At 40.3% G+C, this 18,028-nt stretch overlaps 3 protein-coding genes across 5 annotated transcripts in view; 2 read left to right on the top strand and 1 right to left on the bottom strand.

The window, feature by feature from the left end:
- The first annotated feature begins 1,400 nt into the window (after window positions 1–1,400).
- heyl (hes related family bHLH transcription factor with YRPW motif like) lies at window positions 1,401–5,229 on the top strand. Its single transcript, XM_044138701.1, has 5 exons — window positions 1,401–1,855; window positions 3,667–3,733; window positions 3,824–3,907; window positions 4,015–4,096; window positions 4,182–5,229. The coding sequence occupies exons 1-5, from the start codon at window positions 1,776–1,778 to the stop codon at window positions 4,859–4,861; spliced, it is 993 nt and encodes a 330-aa protein (XP_043994636.1). The 5' UTR covers window positions 1,401–1,775; the 3' UTR covers window positions 4,862–5,229.
- A 3,573-nt stretch (window positions 5,230–8,802) lies between these two features.
- LOC122843706 (coagulation factor XI-like) overlaps window positions 8,803–18,028 on the top strand; it is a 57,916-nt gene continuing 48,690 nt past the window's right edge. The window contains exons 1-2 of one of the 2 annotated variants that reach the window (XM_044138696.1): window positions 8,803–8,820; window positions 10,317–10,535. In XM_044138696.1, the coding sequence (XP_043994631.1) occupies window positions 10,473–10,535 (63 nt within the window). In that variant the 5' untranslated portion in view covers window positions 8,803–8,820; window positions 10,317–10,472. Of the gene's footprint in view, window positions 8,821–10,316; window positions 10,536–18,028 lie in introns of those variants that run through there. The other variant, XM_044138697.1, reaches the window with a different exon arrangement.
- LOC122843707 (coagulation factor XI-like) lies at window positions 12,791–17,842 on the bottom strand. Of its 2 annotated transcripts, none has more exons than XM_044138698.1 (10): window positions 17,720–17,842; window positions 15,942–16,025; window positions 15,707–15,863; window positions 14,920–15,029; window positions 14,674–14,836; window positions 14,474–14,592; window positions 14,257–14,389; window positions 14,044–14,150; window positions 13,757–13,913; window positions 12,791–13,288 (listed from the first exon to the last, which is right to left on the bottom strand). In XM_044138698.1, the coding sequence occupies exons 2-10, from the start codon at window positions 15,994–15,996 to the stop codon at window positions 13,183–13,185; spliced, it is 1,107 nt and encodes a 368-aa protein (XP_043994633.1). In that variant the 5' UTR covers window positions 15,997–16,025; window positions 17,720–17,842; the 3' UTR covers window positions 12,791–13,182. The 2 variants fall into 2 exon arrangements, with proteins under 2 accessions (XP_043994633.1, XP_043994634.1); XM_044138699.1 differs by having other exon boundaries at window positions 17,627–17,762.

Below are 18,028 nucleotides of genomic sequence, written 5' to 3'. Positions count from 1 at the left end.
GGGCCACCTTTTGATTGAAATCAGTCAATTAATCAAGTTTATTTGTGTAGCACGTTTCAGCAACAAGGCAGTTCAAAGTGCTTTACATCATAAAAATACAAAGGCATTGAAGACAAAACATTGTCAACAATTACAACCAGTAAGGTTACATTTTGCCAAGTGCCTTGAAATGGTTATAAAAAGAAAGATACATCCTGTGGTCAAAAAGTCACTATAGAAATTTTTTTAGGATTTATTTGAGCAGCTTTATCGCACATGTTTGGGTATAGGTTAAAATCTTCAGAACTTTGTTTTGGACTGAGGTAGAACAAAAAAAAAAAAGCCAATTTACTCACTCAAAAAGTCCCAACAAAGATCTTGCACTTCTGCATTGTAGCCTGTTTAAACTAACCCACCCTTCCAGTCTGCCAGGCAGGAAGAGCCACACTCAGCTGGGCATTGTGTTGAAGGGGGCATGCCTCTTGGCCTCTCTCCGTCTTGCACACACACATATGCTCACAGTGCTGGGTCGGTCAGGCATCGCTCCTAACAACCGGCGCCTCGGCCTTGTGTTTCCATGACAATCAGCACCAGCGATCTTCCCACGGTGGCAGCGGAACCCAGCACCGAGTGCTGCGGGAAGCCGTGTGTGTCTGTGTGTGTGAGTGTCAGCTTGCATGAATGTGAAAGCATAAAGAGCGCTATCTTGTCCGGTGAAGAGCACAGATGTTCAGACACTCATTGGGCTGATTCCTCTCTTGACCCCTTTGTCATTGCCCCTCATGTCTGCACACACTGGCACGCACACAGGGTCGCCTCAAACAGTTTGGAGTTTTTCTTTTCTATTTTTTTATTTTTTTTTTTGCTTCATGTTGCGCAAGATCTCAGTAGAAAATAGATGAAAATCTGACTGAAAGGTTCTTTAATGTTCAGATCCAAGAATTTTACAAAGCAGCACTTTTTGAAATTGAAATCCTACAGATACGATCATATAAGGCTTGAAAACTGACGTCCAAACGACATTTCCACTACATTTAGTTTACAGTCCGTGCATCATTTTGTCGCTTTTTACATTTAAAAAAATATTTTTTTTTTTTGTAGACTCCTCATTCCCACAGCCTTAACCTCTCTCCTTGCTACGGTTACCATCGTCCAACAAAGCAACATAATTTAAGGCAGCATAGAAAGACAAAAGTGAGGAAACAAAATAGTAGGAAGCTTGGAAGCTAATTGACATGGGATGACTGAGCAAAATGGAAAGATGGGAGGATGGGAAGATGGAAGGGAGGGTGACAGGCCAGGGAAGGGTAGATTAAAGGGAGGGAGGAGGGCCTGAGGAGAGGAGGCGGGGGAGCAGAAGCTGGCAACCCTGCCCCAAACTGCCAAAGTCCTACTTTGTCATTGGGTGCCTGTGACAGAGAGAGCAAGCCAAGAGAGACATAAGAGAGGAATAAACTACGATTGGATGCCACTGATTGTGTAAAAAGGCTGAAGCGGCTCGTGAGTATTCTTACTTGTCATGGGCCCTTGGGGGTTGCTCAAGAAGAAGAGGTCCGAGGGCACACAAAGAAGCGGTGGTGCGGGAAGAAGCGAACAGAAGTGACAAGAAGGAAAACAAAGCTTTTAGAACTGACAGCGTCAAGAGAGTCACACTCTTCAGTGTCCGAGTGACTCCACTGAAAGAGAGACAGAGAGAGAGAGACAGCGGTCAACAACTCATCCATCAATCCACTCGTACCATCCATCATCATCTGTCCGACGAAGAGGTGAAAGGTTAAAGGAACAAATAAATAAAAATGAAGAGACCTCACGACTACAGCTCTCCAGACTCGGACACAGATGAGTTAATCGACGTGGGGCAAGAGGACAGCTACTGGTGAGCATCCGCCCGAGCCACACCTGAGGGCTGGAGCACGTTTCCCTCCAGAGTAAAATTACATCTCTGCGTTTGCCGGCTAAATATACACACGCGCGAGGGCTCCAAACATGTCGTGTGATGAGAAATGGGTGTTGCATTGAAGTTCAAAGAGTGTGGGGAGAAAATATTAGTTTTTCAGGGCCGTGATACTGATGCATTGCAGAAATGTAAATATTAAAAGCAATAACTTATTGAGGGGTTTTTTTTTTCTTTACAATCTACAACACTTTCACTATGATTAGCAAGCATGGCAGTTTTTCCTCATTGGAATGATCCAAAATAATAGAAAAAGTTGAAGATACAAGTTAAAAGCAAAGTATGTTGCACAGAATGTTTTTAATGCATCAAATCTGGGAGCATATCAGTTGATAAAGAGTTATGAAGATATTACAAAAAAGGTAGATATTATCTGAGGCCTGCTGGTTCTGAAATGTGCAGTCTTTTTTATTGTTTGCTTAATATTAAGAAATGGTATTTAAATAATTTTTAAATGCAGTGCAACAAAAAAGGTAAAAAAAAAATTGTATTTTATTCCTGAAACATGTTGGGGTTTATGTGAATTTACATCTGCATTATATGCATTTTTAACATTTAAAGCATCTAGAAACAGAAAGTAGAAACTAACTCAAAGGCCAAAAAAAGGCATTGTAGAAATAAATATGTTTTGTATTATGTCTTTAGAACTCCTAGCTTCTTATTTTAGTTAGCTATGTGACCTGTTATTTTGAAAATTTCCATCATAGTTTCCGGCTCAGTGTAACATTCTATGGCATAACAAACTAAATTGCTCATTTTTCTCATCTAACTAAATCAACATTATTTTATTAAAGGATCAGTTAGTAAAGACAAAGTTCTAGCTGTGGCACATAAAGACTGATTTCTTCAGTCACTTGAGGCTCCTATTTAATTACAAGTCATTAATCTAAGTTGCTTCAGCGTTGTGCAAAATGCCTGATAAGCTGTAAAAAAGAAAAAAAGACTCTGAACGTAGCACGCTCTCTCCTTAAACGCCGTTGAAACATTTAAGTTTTTAGTTGAACTGGTCCAATTCCTTTGCGGAAAATTTCTCACGCATCTGGATTAAAGGAAATATTTGCGAATGTGCGTGCTTCCAACACATATATGCAGAATTAAAAGAGAATGGGTTACATCACAAACATAAAGTGAGCCAGTGACACAAGAAAGGGGTTTGGTGGGTTTAAAGAATTTGAACTGCCCTCTGATGTTCGAGCTGAGGACTACGCTGTTTTTCCAAGGCCTTCATCATCAAAAATCAACCTAAACACAAACAGTCTTCTTGATTTGGCAGCCCTCAAGTTAAAAAAAAAAAAAATCTAATGGAAGTTCAATCTGTCTCTGCTGCGACAGTTTTGAAGGGAACTCCGAGCTGTGGAACTCTCAGGGCATGCAAGAAGAGAGTTCACAGACGAACGTGATCCGTTTTGGCCGACTGCACTTTGAGGGCCACGGCTCCCATGTTTCCTGTTGGAGCCTCCGTTGCAAAACAAAAGCGTCGCCCCGGGGCTACATAATTATCTTCCTTAAAGTGCTTTCTCCAAGATTATATGCAACCAAAAAAAGCCAATCTCATCTTCTCAGTGCTTCTCAGTGCCCAAAAACCAGTATGATTCAAAGGGGTTGATGCGCTGTTGTTCTCCCTGTGTCACATTAAGCAGGGTAATAATAACAAGATGCAGGCGACTCAGTGTTACCACATTTAGTCTTTTTTTCCATCTTCCTTTTTTACTTACTCCATCTCCATAATGCAGCCCCGTCACCGGGTCCATGTCTCCAGGCAGTGCCTCGCAGATTCTGGCACGGAAGAAGAGGAGAGGGGTGAGCGGGAGCTTTGGATCTTCACTTTCTAAGATTCTCGTCTCGATGTGGTTTGACTCTTAAAGTCCCTTTGCTCTTCTTGTGATCCAGATCATAGAGAAAAGGCGTAGAGACCGGATCAACCACAGCCTTTCGGAGCTGCGGAGGCTGGTACCAAGTGCTTTCGAGAAACAGGTAGATTCTCATGATAGAGAACGACTGAGGATGTCGTAATTAGATTGTCACTATGACTTTCAGAGTGTTTTTGAATAAAATGTGGCTCATCTTTTTTGTCCCTTAAGGGTTCTTCTAAGTTGGAAAAAGCAGAAATTCTGCAGATGACTGTGGACCATCTCAAACTGTTGCATGCAATGGGAGGAAAAGGTACAAAGACGGAAGTACTTTGAAATGCTTTTAATGTCACCTCTCACTGAGAAAGATTTGAATTAAACTGAGATTTCAATCACAGGGTACTTTGACGCAAGGGCATTGGCAGTAGACTACAGGACCCTTGGCTTCAGGGAGTGCGTTGGAGAGGTTGTACGATACCTAAGCTCTCTGGAGGGGGAGTCTCCGGACCCAATAGGAGCTCGCCTCGTTTCCCACCTCTCGCACTGTGCCAGTGAGCTGGACCCTCTCCTCCTACAGTCACCCCCTGCTTCTGCCTTACCCTTCCCTCCCTGGCCATGGACCTCCTTCCCGCCAATTGCCCCTGCTACAACGGCCCCTTCATCGCCATCTTTCCCAAGCAGTCGCAGGGATCTAGCCCTGCTGGGAAGCTACCCATCATCCGCCTCGCTGCGTCTGGCCCCATTGGCTGGCTGTCAGCAGGGTGCCCCGCCGCTCCTCGGACCAACAGCTCTGGCCTCCATTCACAGGGTGGCCTCCCTCCCATCATCTCCTGCTCTAGGCCATTCCAGACCGAACCAGCCATCCCCTCACAGCACCAACTGTGCCTCACCTCTACCTCTCCCGACTGTCTCCTCTTCTTCTCCCTGCTCCTCTTCTTCCACTTCATCATCTTCTGCCCCTCCACAAGTGTCCTTCCGGCCTTTTGCACCGCTTGGTTCGCCTATAGCCCAGCGCAGGAGCTTAAGCGGAGCATCTAAGGCACCACAGGGGTGGGGGACTGAGATCGGAGCCTTTTGAAGATCATCTCTAACAAATGAACTCTGTACATTGGACCCGGATCTTTCATTTGCACCATGTAGCAAATACGTATGAGCATTGTCTCTTTTAAGGGACTCTAAAAGCCATATCAGACAATGAGTGAAGTGTTCGATTCTTACAATCATAAATGAAGGAATGTGAAGGAATTTCTTTGTTGTATCTATGATCTTGTTTGACAAAAACACATATAGTGTCCCGCAGAGCCATATATGCTGTTTTCCTCAAGAAAACCTGAGGGTGAGTTTTGACTGAACTTTGAGCTGTGATGTTTTCCTTTATTTTCTCTAAAGCATTTATACATTTGATTATTTTTTTTTGCTTTCCAGAGAATGTTTGACAAAACCTCTATAAAGTTTAAGTGCCTTCACCCTTGTATGTGTTTCTGCTTTCTTTCACTGACTACATGAGTAATAGCCGGCGTGTTTTTGCAGCTGTCAACACAAAGAGCAAAGGAATGGCAAAGAGACAGAGAGCTGTACTCCTCGTTTATCCATATCTGTCACGTCTGCAAACATTGCCAACATGTTCCCCAGCCGTAACCCTCTTTGAGCATGTAAGCTGTCTCCAGCCATGGCTTATGGGAGCTGTGGTCTTGTGGTGGCGGAGGATAAACATGGTGGGAGATGGTGATGTTTTTGGGATGCCGCGGTGAGGCAAACAGACCCATCACTGTACCCTCTAATTGGTGCTCCCCTGTAATTAACTTTGTCCTCATATCAGCCAATGCATCCCCCCCTCTCCTCCTCTCGCCGTTTCCTTTCCATTCTTACTCTTCAATCCTGCGGTACGCCAGCGGATATCTTCTCTCTCTGTTTGTCTGCACCACTGTCTCCTTAACAATGGACGGACTGAGGAGAAGGAGGGACGAAGACGAGGGAAAACAAAGGCATAGATCTGAAGGTCTGTGGTCGAGTGACTGATTTGGCATAGATGTTTAATAACAGGGTGGGGGGTGGGAGGTAGAGGAAGGGGTTAGGGGTTGATGAGAGGAGCTGTGAAGGTTCACATGAAAAGAGAGAAGCATACTTTGAATAAAGTGAAGTTGGCCAGAGCACAGTGCGCACAACACATCCCTGAAGAGTGATAAATGGCAGTTGCAAGCAGTTGTTTTCTCTTGAAGATCCGCATGGCCATGCTGTGTTTCACCAGAGCTGCACGCCGGAGGGATGAGAGGAGTTTTGTGTGTGTTTATTGCTGGCCAAGGCTTTGATCTACTTCGGGATGCAATGTCTGTGGTCTGCGGTCCAAAAAATGTGTGTGTTCCGCAAAGTGCGCACTGTTTATTTGAGTGAGCGTGCTAGTGCGTGCTTCAGCCGGTCCCCTTGTGCTTCCACTGCCTTTGTGTGTCAGTGTTTTGTTTATGTGGTGTGCAACCCCCGATTGTGTGTGCGTGCGTATGTGTGTGTGTGTAACGTGAGTATTCGGAGCTTGGCGTCAGGACCCGACCGCAGTGACGGCGTGGCTCTCGTGCGAGGCCGGCCGGCGGTCAGACGGACGGTATGGTGGTGGAATGTTCGAGGAGCGGGCCCGCTCGAGTGACACGCACGCACACACACACACATTCGCACACAGAGATACATAGTTATGGCCAAAAACACAAGCTGGCTGGCACTATTCAATCTTCTGAGTGGAGGAGCCAGAGTCACCACCACAGCTTCCTGGAAGGACAACCACACTCGCATCGCACAGGCTTTCCCACGGGGGAGGGGACGCTCAGAGGGAGCAGAAAAGAAGAAGGGAAGGGAATGTTGGACAAAGAAAGAGGGAAGTTCTGAGCCTGTGAGGAAAGATTTTATGGAAGCTTAGTGAGGAAAAGAGGAGGGTTCTGTCACAAGGTAGGAGGGCTGAAGGGAAGGGGAGTAAATTAGAAGGCGACAAAATATTTTTCTCAATTAAATATTGTGCTGTGTTAAAATTGTAAACTCGTACGCTAAATTTAAATGTAGCAATTGAAATTTGAAGAACTATCTCTAAATTCAGTTCAGTCAGATTCAAATGTGTGATTTTTTTTTCCACAAACTCAATATTCTCATCTAATCTCACAACTCCAACAGATGTCGTAAATTCACGATTAAGCACGTTAACAATGCCATTATGTAGCATCTGTTTTAATCCTTCATAGTAATTTAGTTCACATACTATGACTGAATTAGCAAAACAATTACCGTCATTCAGAAAATTTTAAAGACTTTTTAGAAGCTATGTTTGTAATTGTGGCCACTTTTAACTTTCTTAATATCAAAAGTTTATTGTTTAGCTCTTGAAGATTTTATTGCAGTCAAAAACACACATTGCCTGTCAGCTACAAAACTATGATGCTCTTGTATAATAAAATCCTTACTCTATTTAGGCCCATTAGATGACAAACCCATTAGTCATGTGAATCATTATTAAATGCAACACAATGCATTTAATAAAGCTACTCTCCTTGTGTTTGTGTTTCTTACCTGTTAACATTAGGACTGAGCAAAAACGTTTGGTGTGTTAGGCAAGAGTGGCTAAACACACTTTTTTACTGTCAAATAAATAAAATGTTTCTGTAAATATGTACATCAAATTCTTATTTTTCAGATAAGAAAACAAAAAATATAGGTTTTGTCCTAACTTGTTATTTTGTCATTTATGGCCAATTAAAAGCTCCCACAGGTGTAGTTTTATCTTTATTAATCTGTTTTATTTATGCTGCTCAGTCTGAACCCAAGCATTTCTGCTCTTAGTCATATTAAAATGACAATATATATGCTCATTTCCTTGGGCTTCCTCTATGATGCTATTAGTATTTTCTCAGTTTCCTTTCTGTTTGTTTTTTTCTAAGTCTTCAGTTTTGTTATTCTATCCGCTTCATGTCTGGATGGGGCTGAGTGGACAGGAAGTCTCCTCTGGCTGATCAAAATCACCCGGACTCTGTAAGAGTGGCATCTTGTGGTCAGAAAAGGGCAACGCAGGAAGCAGTCCTCTTAGCAGACATTAAAGAAAGATAATATGGCAATGTTGTCAGCTTCTTATGTACTAAAAGACCAACACTTAAATCGTTTTCCAAGTTCTTTTTCCTCAAACGTTTGAACTCTGAACTGAGAAGTGAGTTGAGTGTGTTCCATGAGCAAGTTCAAGAATTAGGGAGAGGTTGTCATTTGTGTAACTTTTCATATCTAGAGCTGTCACACTCCCTCATTCTCCCTTTACTGTCACTAATGTCAATCTTCATGATGTCCAGGCTTTCCGAGACCTCAAGTGCATGATTTTTAAATTTTTTTTATCTGTGTCTGCAGCCATTCCTCTCCACACATTCATCTAAGCCGTATATAGTAATTTACTCCACTGCAAGTGACAAACTATATTCTGCTCCTGTTTTAGTCCCAACTACTTCCAAAATATCATTTTATTTGTATTTGATTCATTTTATTAGCACATACATGTACACCCATTGAGAGGCCATATAGGGCGGGAAAGTTATGACAATTCTAAGGGCCTCTGACCAACAGGGGGCCCTCCACAATTTATTTATTTATTTATTTATTTTTTGTTCATTGAAATAAAATAAAAAATAGGGCCATGTCAATTACAAAATTAATCTTATTGTATTTTCGAAGATTGTTTTTAGCAGTAAAAATTAAATGTTCCTACTCCCAGACCAAATAACAGACATCCATATTTGCCCTGAACCCCCCAGGTTCTGCGTTAAATGGTTCGTTCCTGCTTGGCGCTTGACGGTGACGTGTTCAGCAGCAGTCAGTGGAAGACAAGAACAACTGTTACTATGCTGCTAAGAAAAATAATAAAGTCAAGATTTCAAAAAGATTTTAAAAAAAAGAGAGAGAGAAAGGCAAGTGTCAATTTATAACCCAGTTTTTCTCCAAGAGGGATGGGTAGACTGTGAGATTATCAACCATCCTACCTCCCTCCTAACCCGTCCTCTCCTAAGTGAAATTAAAGCTGCAGTATGTAACTGTTATAAATATTTTAAAAAATTATAAAAAAATGTTTAAAACTGTCATTTTAACTCATACCATACTGTTATTATGTAGTGACAGTATGGCATGAGAGATAATATGTGAAAAATCTATTTCCTCTGCTTTCTCAAAGTGCTAGAAACAACCAAGCAGAGACAGGAGAGTTTTAGAGCTGTCAATCACAAACTTGTGGGCTGCTCATCCTCCCTCCCGCTCGCTCTGTGCTATGCTACAGCTAGCATAGCCTGTTGTAAATGCTTAGTCTAGTTAGCATAGCTACCAGTGTTGTTAGTTCTTTAAATGGTACAGCCACCACAGGCACAGAGATTTTAGGTCCAAATTTTCTTTAAAAGAGCTGAGAGTGGTCTACAAGAAATACAGAAGACAAAACGAATAAAAGCTATTATTTTCACTCGCTATAAACAGTTATTTGTAATTTGTCCAGCAGATGGCAGCAAGAGATCACAAATAAACCACAAACCACGTTATCATAATCTTAACTCTTTAAATTGGCACACATATATATATTTAAGTTGCACAGATATACAAATCTTGCTTAAATACTGACGAAACTTACTTTTATTCATTTACACGCTCCCAGTCTCTTGAACAAACAGCTCTGAACGGTCTCCAACGAATACTTCGTCAACTTTCTGCTCATCTAACACTGAACTTGTGCTCTTACAACAGCAGTTGGCAGCTTGAGATTACAATGAACCAATCATTGGTTCATTGTAATCTGAACGTTATTCAGACGGATTCCTGAGCTCTTAAAGTGATACACACATAATTATATTAGTCCATTTTCAACAGATAAACTATGTTCCTGTAAAAAGTTGTTTCTCCACCATTAGCACATTTAGTAGTGAATGAATGAGTTGATTGACAGCACTAAGACCCTCCTGCTGGTTCTGATTGATTGTTTTGCTCAGAATATTGCATTACTTAGTGTGTGTGTTTTGGTCTGGGAGTGGGAACATTAAATTTTTACTGCTAAAAACAAGCTTTGAAAATACAATAAGATTAATTTTGTAATTGACAGGGCCCCAATTTTTTTTTTTTTATTTCTATGAACAATAAATAAATAAATAAATTGTTTGTGAAGGGCCCCCTGTCAGTCAGGGGCCCTTAGAATTGCCATAACTTTTCCCCTTTATACGGCGCCCCTGTATGGATGTATAATAAGTGAAAGAATCCTTTAGAAATGACAATTGTATTTAGTCTGTTTGACTTTGGCTCAAGTAGAAAATAAAATTACTGGAAGACAAGACAAAAAACACAAAAGAAATCAGGCTTCTATAAAAACAGCTTATCTTTAGACTAAGACATTTCAATCTGGATAGACTCACACAGAGAAAGAAAAGCAGTTAGAAGATTTAATGATACAAAGTCTTTGGCGCTCGAACCCGGCGGAAGACTTGTGAGCTGAGGATCACCAGGCAGGTGATCGGTTCAGGTGAAGCTCAGGGTAGTCTTCCCCCTAGGTCCGAATACTGGTGGTGGAACGGAGCCTTGAGACGAAGGAGCGGAGAGGGAGCTAGGAGATGTGCCTGGGATGAAGGTGGAGATGGGGAGGAGGCGGGTCAAAGCGCGGCTGACGAGCGAGAAGATCCGGGGAGGCTTGTCCTTTGAAGGGATCCATGGATGACGATTGGCTGAAGCGGTGTGGCCCACCTGTACTGATTGGCTGCGGCGGTGGCGTGGTGAGTGTCTGATGTGGGACGGCTGTGTGTTGTCTCCCAGCTTGAATTTTCGCCTAGGCTTCATTTGAGGCAGTTCTTCAGTTTATTCTTGAGTGCAAGAAGAGAAACCGATCAACATCCTGACTCGCTTCTGATGCGATCAGAAACATAGCCAGGCTTTAATCAAACCCAACCTACTGTGCTAAATTAAGCTGAGGTCCATAAGCATACCCAATTACCTCATCAATGCTCATTTAATTAATACATGTGGTAAAATCCAACTTGTGGTGAAAACATAAAACCAGTTTTATGAGGTCAGTTGACTTTAGCTGCAACAACTTTTTCAGCCACAGTTTTGAGTCGATGTTTCAGCTGATTTTAAAAAGTAGAGAAAATGCTGTTTGTTAAAATGACTGAGATTGGGATTAAGTAATGAGGGGGGGGACAATGACACAAGACTGCTGTTGAATCATTTATTTGGTTATATACTGATTATAATGTTTACGTTGTTAAAAATACAAGATCCTTACATTGTTTTAATAAATCTAGTAAATAAAAAAAACAGGGATGCACAGTGGCGCAGCTGGTAGAGCTGTTGCCTTGCAGCAAGAAGGTCCTGGGTTCGATTCCCGGCCCGGGGTCTTTCTGCATGGAGTTTGCATGTTCTCCCTGTGGGTTCTCTCCGGGTTCTCCGGCTTCCTCCCACAGTCCAAAAACATGACTGTGACAGACTGGCGACCTGTCCAGGGTGAACCCCGCCTCTCACCCGGAACAAAGCTGGAGATAGGCACCAGCAAAACACTCCAATCCGTATTTTAAAAATCTCAAAGTCATAGCTTTCAAAGTAAGTAGAAGTGAGCACTGACTTTCAATAGCGCAACTTCTCTCAAGCTAAATTATATTAGAGACCTTGTGTTTCCATACATTTTGTGAATGTGCATCATTCATATTGTGTGGGCATATTTTGTATTGATGTAGAAGACATTTGTGAAGGTTTACATAGATTTAAGCTAGCAGTCTGAGTAGATAAATTGCCAGAGTTGACAAGCAATTTGTGTGATTTTGTAGCTACACAGTATTTCTATTTGAATTTTGCCCTTATACTACAGTATTTTTATTCTGTTTTTATATACATATGTATTATATTTATCTCTGTGTGAGTTTGTTTGCTATCATTGCTTTTCGTTGCACAGAAATGTTCCCATTGTGGGGCAATAAGGAATATCTCATTCTATTCATAATTTGTATTCAGCTTGAGCTTGGTGTCATTCTGGAAGCTTAAAGTTTTCCTGCTTTTTCCCTTACAGAACCATCAGCATGGCTGCACATACTTTCGATGTTGACATTTTGTTTGATTTATGGGCCCTTCCTGAGTTTACTGGTGCTATAGAAACCAACTGAATAAATAGAAAAGAGCAAATATAGAGAAAGTTAATCAAATAAGGAAGGTTTGAGGAAGAGAAGAATTTATACTTGATTCTTCCTGCTTTTGTTTCCTAATCATGTTTTATTTAATTTTGCCTCTTTGTGCATCGAAATTAATTTTACTGTCACTCTGTTTTGATTATTAATTGATTGAAAATGATTATTTGTCAAAGAAATGTGGGGATTTTAGTCAGGGTAGCACCAGAGTATTTTATATTAAAATAAGCACTTAAACCTTCATTTATTGAGTTTTATTTCAATTGTTTGAATAGTCTTATGGCCATAATGTGGATTATCAATGCTCTGTGGTGGTTTTGTGTGGGAACGGTTTTGAAACCTTTTTTTTTTTATTGTTATTAGACCAGGGGGACAGGGGTGGGGCGAGACTTTATATGCTGCACATGCCTTTCCCAAACAATATCTTATTCACAGTGATGACATTTACATATGGAAAGTTTTGGTATTCTGCTATATAATTCTGCTGAATTATATATATTAACTTGCTTATTAAAGTACTGAGTCTGGGATAAAATCATGGGAAAATGATCAAACAATCCACACGAAGCTGCTCCTGACTCATACGTTTGGTTACATCAGGTCATATTACAACAGTTATTCTGTGAAACATGTCATAATATTTAATAAATGTAGCTGTTTGATCATACATTTATGAAAAAATTGATATGTAGCCAGTAACCTTGGATGTTACAACAGATGTTTTATATATATATATATATATATATATATATATATATATATATATATATATATATATATATATATATATATATATATATATATATATATATATATATATATATATATATATATATATATATATATATATATATAAATAGACTGAAGGCCCAATTACTCAAAAATTTAAAAAAGACAGTTTTACTAGCTGATTGGTTTTTACACAACTTTAAAATCAGGCTGAAGTAGCCATTAGCCTTCTTAAACTAGATAAGGAGACTCTGTTCCCTAAGAGTTTGATTTTAAAATATAGCTGAGCACTTAGTCCAGATCCCACAAATACAGTGAAATGGCCCCATAACACAATATGAAAATTGAAAGCCAGCACTGTATTATTTATGGAAATCCATAGATAATAAGAATAACTATTTCTCAAGCACATAAAACTCTAAGCATTTGACAGTTGAAAATTGTTCATTTTGCTATAAACGTTGTGTAAGAAGCCCGGTCATTGAGAAGTGTAATGCAGCTGCAGGATTCAAAGAATTCAAAGGAAGCTGTTCCTCAGGGTGAAGCCCGACACCACGTTAGCTAGGTTGTTCACTTTGGGAGGAGCAGGCATGGTGATGACACGCTTTAGATAGCAGACAAGGCTGTAAAACAAAAAAAAATATTTTAGTTTAAAGCTCCTTAGCTGTCTACAAGGCTTTATTGTACAACAACAACAACAATAATAATAAGGCCATCTATTATTAAAATTACTGAAAGTGTATTAATTTGATTTATTTTTTCTGTTTGATGCTGTTGTAGACACCTCATGAGGATATTATCATGATCATTATCAAAACCATTCAGGACAGAAAAAGCATAGTTTGAAATATTGCTCTATACTTTGCCAGGGAAAAAATTTTAATCAGATTTTAAGTACGTAAAACTGCACATCCCAGATTTCACCATCCTGTTATTAATGAGACAAAAGAAGTCAAATCAAGAAGTCAAAATGGGAAATATTTGGAAAAAAAGTTGATGAAACAATAAGACACAAATAGTTAAGACGGTTCTGTTTACTGAATAATAGCTAAGATTGAGTTTTATTAAAATATTTGAGTGTGTTGTTGAACCTTGATGTAACGTAGGTGTAGAACTGGCAGTTGGGGTCCGAGGTGCAGGCGTTCTCACACGACTCAGCGTTGTCCAGTGAGAGAGAGCGAAGGTCCGAGTATGGGAAATCCACTCCTTCATACACTGTAACGTGATTCGGTGAGAATGGATTCCTCACTGGAACAGGAAGTTTGCAGAAATGAAATAAATTTTTTAAGCTAAGAGGACCATCCGACAGAGACTGTGTGAGTTTCTCCATCATGACTTTCCTCTAAATGCTAAAGCTAGTTTTGCATTGCGTACATACCGTTACGCAGCGGACAGGATCGCGATGGCAGCCCAGATGTGATACCACTCACATATTTTGGGACCATTTGATTTAGATTTTTCTTCAGATAACAAAAAGAATTGTTGCTAGGGAAAACAAAAGATACACATTTCTCTTTCTGCTAAAGTCCTCAATATTTTCTCTTGTTACTGTCCGTGGTTTCTGATGGAAAGTAAAACCAGCATTGTTTACCTGACAAAAGAGAAGTAAGAGCATAGTGGGTGAGCGGAGCACAACACCTGACACAGTTCAGGAGAGGCAGCTGGGTGATCCTCGAGGTCGCTACCAGGAAAGTCAGTGTTTAGAAAAAGTGTGCGCTGACACTCTGAAGGATACAAACAATATCATTAGAAGGCTGACGGATGGCATCCTGATATTATTTTTACCTTGTTAGAGTGGGTTTGATTACCTGTTTGAGAGGAGGGAATTATTTGTAATTCACGAGAAAATCCAGATATTCTGTCAGCACTAGCTATGACAGATGGGGTTCTTGGTACTGACCAGCTGTATTTCAGGTAGCACTTGTACCTAAGCACAAATAGGTTTGTCAGACTTGCAGAATGTCTATGGTCAAATCAGAAAATATTATTTTAACTTCTGAAAACTTACCGGTAATTTGTGTTGCCATACTTCTCATTGAGGAAACTGAAGAACTGGCAGAAAGGATCGTCAGTGCAGGCTTCCTGACATGCCTTGTAATCCACTGTGAAGAAGGCTCGGTAGTCCGCTCCGGGGAAATTCACATCCTCATAAACTTTGGATAGTGACGGAGCTGCCAGGAAGTGAACAACAGTGAAAAGTTTTACTGCTTAATTACCAGTATATTTCAAATAATATAAATGGCTGTGCGCTTACTTGGTAGTGGATTGCAGGACTTCAGAGAATAACCGGCAGTGGTGCCCTGCTTGGGATTCTGTTGTTCTGGTTTTCCTGACGGCGTGGCCTTAAGGAAGCAGTTGTAGTGTCTGGCGAGAAGACAGGAAGTTTTCAGTCCGTTTATACCCAAATTTCAAAAACAGACAAACGTTCCTTATTGTTTTGCTTAGGCTTTCATGTCTTTCTCTTGTTACTTCTTGGAGTAAAATAAGGGACCTTCTTTTGTTTCAAATATAATTATATACCTTTAGAGTAATACAATTAATTCTAAATTAATTGTATTATATGTATACCCTTTTAACCCAAAATATTTTTGATGGATTTAGATTTAATGTCGTCTTTTAATTTCCTAAACATATTCCTTTTATAGCTTTTCAAACTTTAGTAACTTTGAGCTCACCATCAAGGTCCAATCCTGAAAATTCTAACTTGTAAAACGTTGGTCAGGAGCTACGAGGATGACTGGGTTACGTTTAAAGCCATTGAAGAACTTTACATTGATTTATGACAAGGACATAAATTATTATTCATATGTTAATTTTTTGTTTTAAAAAAGCTCATAAAAACAGAGAAATATGCTTTTTTTTTTAAAAACCCACAATGCTCCTTTTATTATGTTTAATTACTCCTTTGGAAAAACTTATCTCACAGCATATAAAACATGGAATGGAATCATTTGAAGTCTAAATCTGCCACAGTTATAAACGGGGGTTTTTTCAGCAGTGAACCAAGGAAAACATGTTCATTTCTGTTGGTCATTGTGCACCTGTTATCAACCATGCAGTTAGGACCAATAAACGCCCAAAAGAGACAAGCCGCCTCCTGAGTGCAGAGGAGCTGACAGTGTTGAGCATCCGGAGAGAAAAGGATTTTGATGTCTGAACCTGGAAAGTCCCAATCCAACCGAAATCCTGTGTCACATCCTGGAAAAAAATATTAATATCAACCAGTGTTAATATTAGAGGAAATAATAACATCTGAAAATAATATGCAACTCTTACCAAAGCTGCAATCCCAGAAGTAGAACAGAGCCATTAAAATGAAAAGAGTCTTCATCTTGTCAGTTGGTCACCAAGCAACGTCTCCTGTGGAACCATCAGCAGACAATGATATGTTTCTACAATGTCAAGGACTGCCTGAGGTACGACTGCAGGTTATGTAGTTATATATTTGATGGGGGTGTGATCAGGGCTGGACTTTGACCAAAACATGCCTCTGACATTTGTTACCATGCAGGCTCACTGTGGATATTTTTACGATACATGAAAATACATGACATACTGCAGAACATAGTTGCACTTTGTGTTGTTTCAGCACACCAAGACATTTTGGACAACTCCATGCTCCCAACTTTGTGGGAACAGTTTAGTGCTGGCCCCTTCCTCTTCCAACAGGACTGTGCACCAGTGCACAAAGCAAGGTCCATAAAGACATGGATGGCAGAGAGTAGTGTGGATGAACTTGACTGCACAGAGTCCTGACCTCAACCCGACAGAGCCAGACCTTCTTGTCCAACATCACTACGTGACCTCACAATTGCTCTTCTGGAATAATTGTCAAAAATCCCCATAAACACTCTTAAATCTTTTGGACAGCCTTCCCAGGAGAGTTGAAGCTGTTCTTTCTGCAAAGGGTGGACTATATTATCATCATATAACCCTGTGGATTAGGAATGGGACGTCACTTAAGCTCACATGTTTTTTTTGGGGGGGTTTATGTTGTTTTTAATTTTCTTGTACAAGCACTTTGAATTCTCTTTGGCTGAAAGGTGCTATATAAATAAAGTTGCCTTCCCTTGCCATATGTGAGTCAAGGCAGGTGAGCGAAATGGTATATTGTCTGTACTTGCAGAGCACTTTATCTAGCCCAGAAGACTAATTCACTTTACTCTACATTCAGTCATTCAGCCCCACAGTGATGTTAGCCAGCATTGGTGGATGTAAGGCTGCCGTCCACTGGCACCACCAACAGCAGGTGTTTTCGACTGAGAGAGAGCAAGAGTTCAAACTATCAACCCACCAGTTACAGAAACGACAGTTATCACCATCACTACACCTAAACGTAAAACACTTTAGAGTGATCAGACGCAGTAAAACACCATGTTAATTAAGTTCAAATCCTCCAAAGATTTAAGAGAATAGAGTGTTATTGCGCAATAGCCAGCCCCGCCCTGAATCTCACAGCTCCCAGGGACTGACTACTGACCAGCTCTTCGTCTAACAGGACCGGAAAATCTCTAACCTACTGAGTCTTGCCCTTAATCAGGCCTAACTTTAACTACCTACGATCCAAGAGCTATCACCCTTTTCAGTTAAGAAGCAATCAGCTGAGTAGCCTTCACAACTGCATAACTTCTATAATCACTCCTGTTAACGGCAGCTCTCTATCAACAACGTGCACTTGTTACAAACTAGATAGGTTTTAGTGGCTCAACATAAGCCCCAGGGTCATTTTACCAACATTAAAGGAATTTCCGAATCCACCACATTTCTAGAATCATGTTCATAGGTTTAACACTAATTAGAGAACCATAAAATAATAGATGGCAAAATTAATTTCACTGTCCACAAATCTTATTAGAATTTTAATGCATCTTTATTAAACAAGCTTTTAGCAGGGATAAGTGACAGACAGAATAATTATCAATGACTACAAAATAAGAATAAAATTTAAAATCATTACAAACCTCCTTCATTCTAGCCTAACCTTTTTCCCTAAACTGTGTCGCTAATTTACTGACACAGTAAATTATTGCTTTGGGGTGCAATTCAACTCATACCCAGATGATGGAGGATCTCGGCAACAGAAAACGTCAAATATCCTTAGTCAGAGTCTTTGTCTTTGAATGGCAAAATCCTCTTCAGAATAGAAGCAAAGCAGAACTGGAGGTGGTCTTCCGAACGCTCAGATCTTCCACTGGCTTACTTCCTTAATTTAGTTTCGGAGAAAACATCTTACTTCCTCTTTGGAACTCTCCTACCTCCCTGCTCAGCTCAGTTTTGACTTCTGCTCTAGTTTCAACACAGTCTGGGAAAAACATGTCACTTCACTTCACACAATGTATCATAACTTCCGTTACAATTCTGTA

The sequence above is a fragment of the Gambusia affinis genome, linkage group LG14, assembly GCF_019740435.1.
Source record: "Gambusia affinis linkage group LG14, SWU_Gaff_1.0, whole genome shotgun sequence".
NCBI lineage: Eukaryota > Metazoa > Chordata > Actinopteri > Cyprinodontiformes > Poeciliidae > Gambusia > Gambusia affinis.
This window is presented reverse-complemented; position numbering and strand designations above follow the sequence as displayed.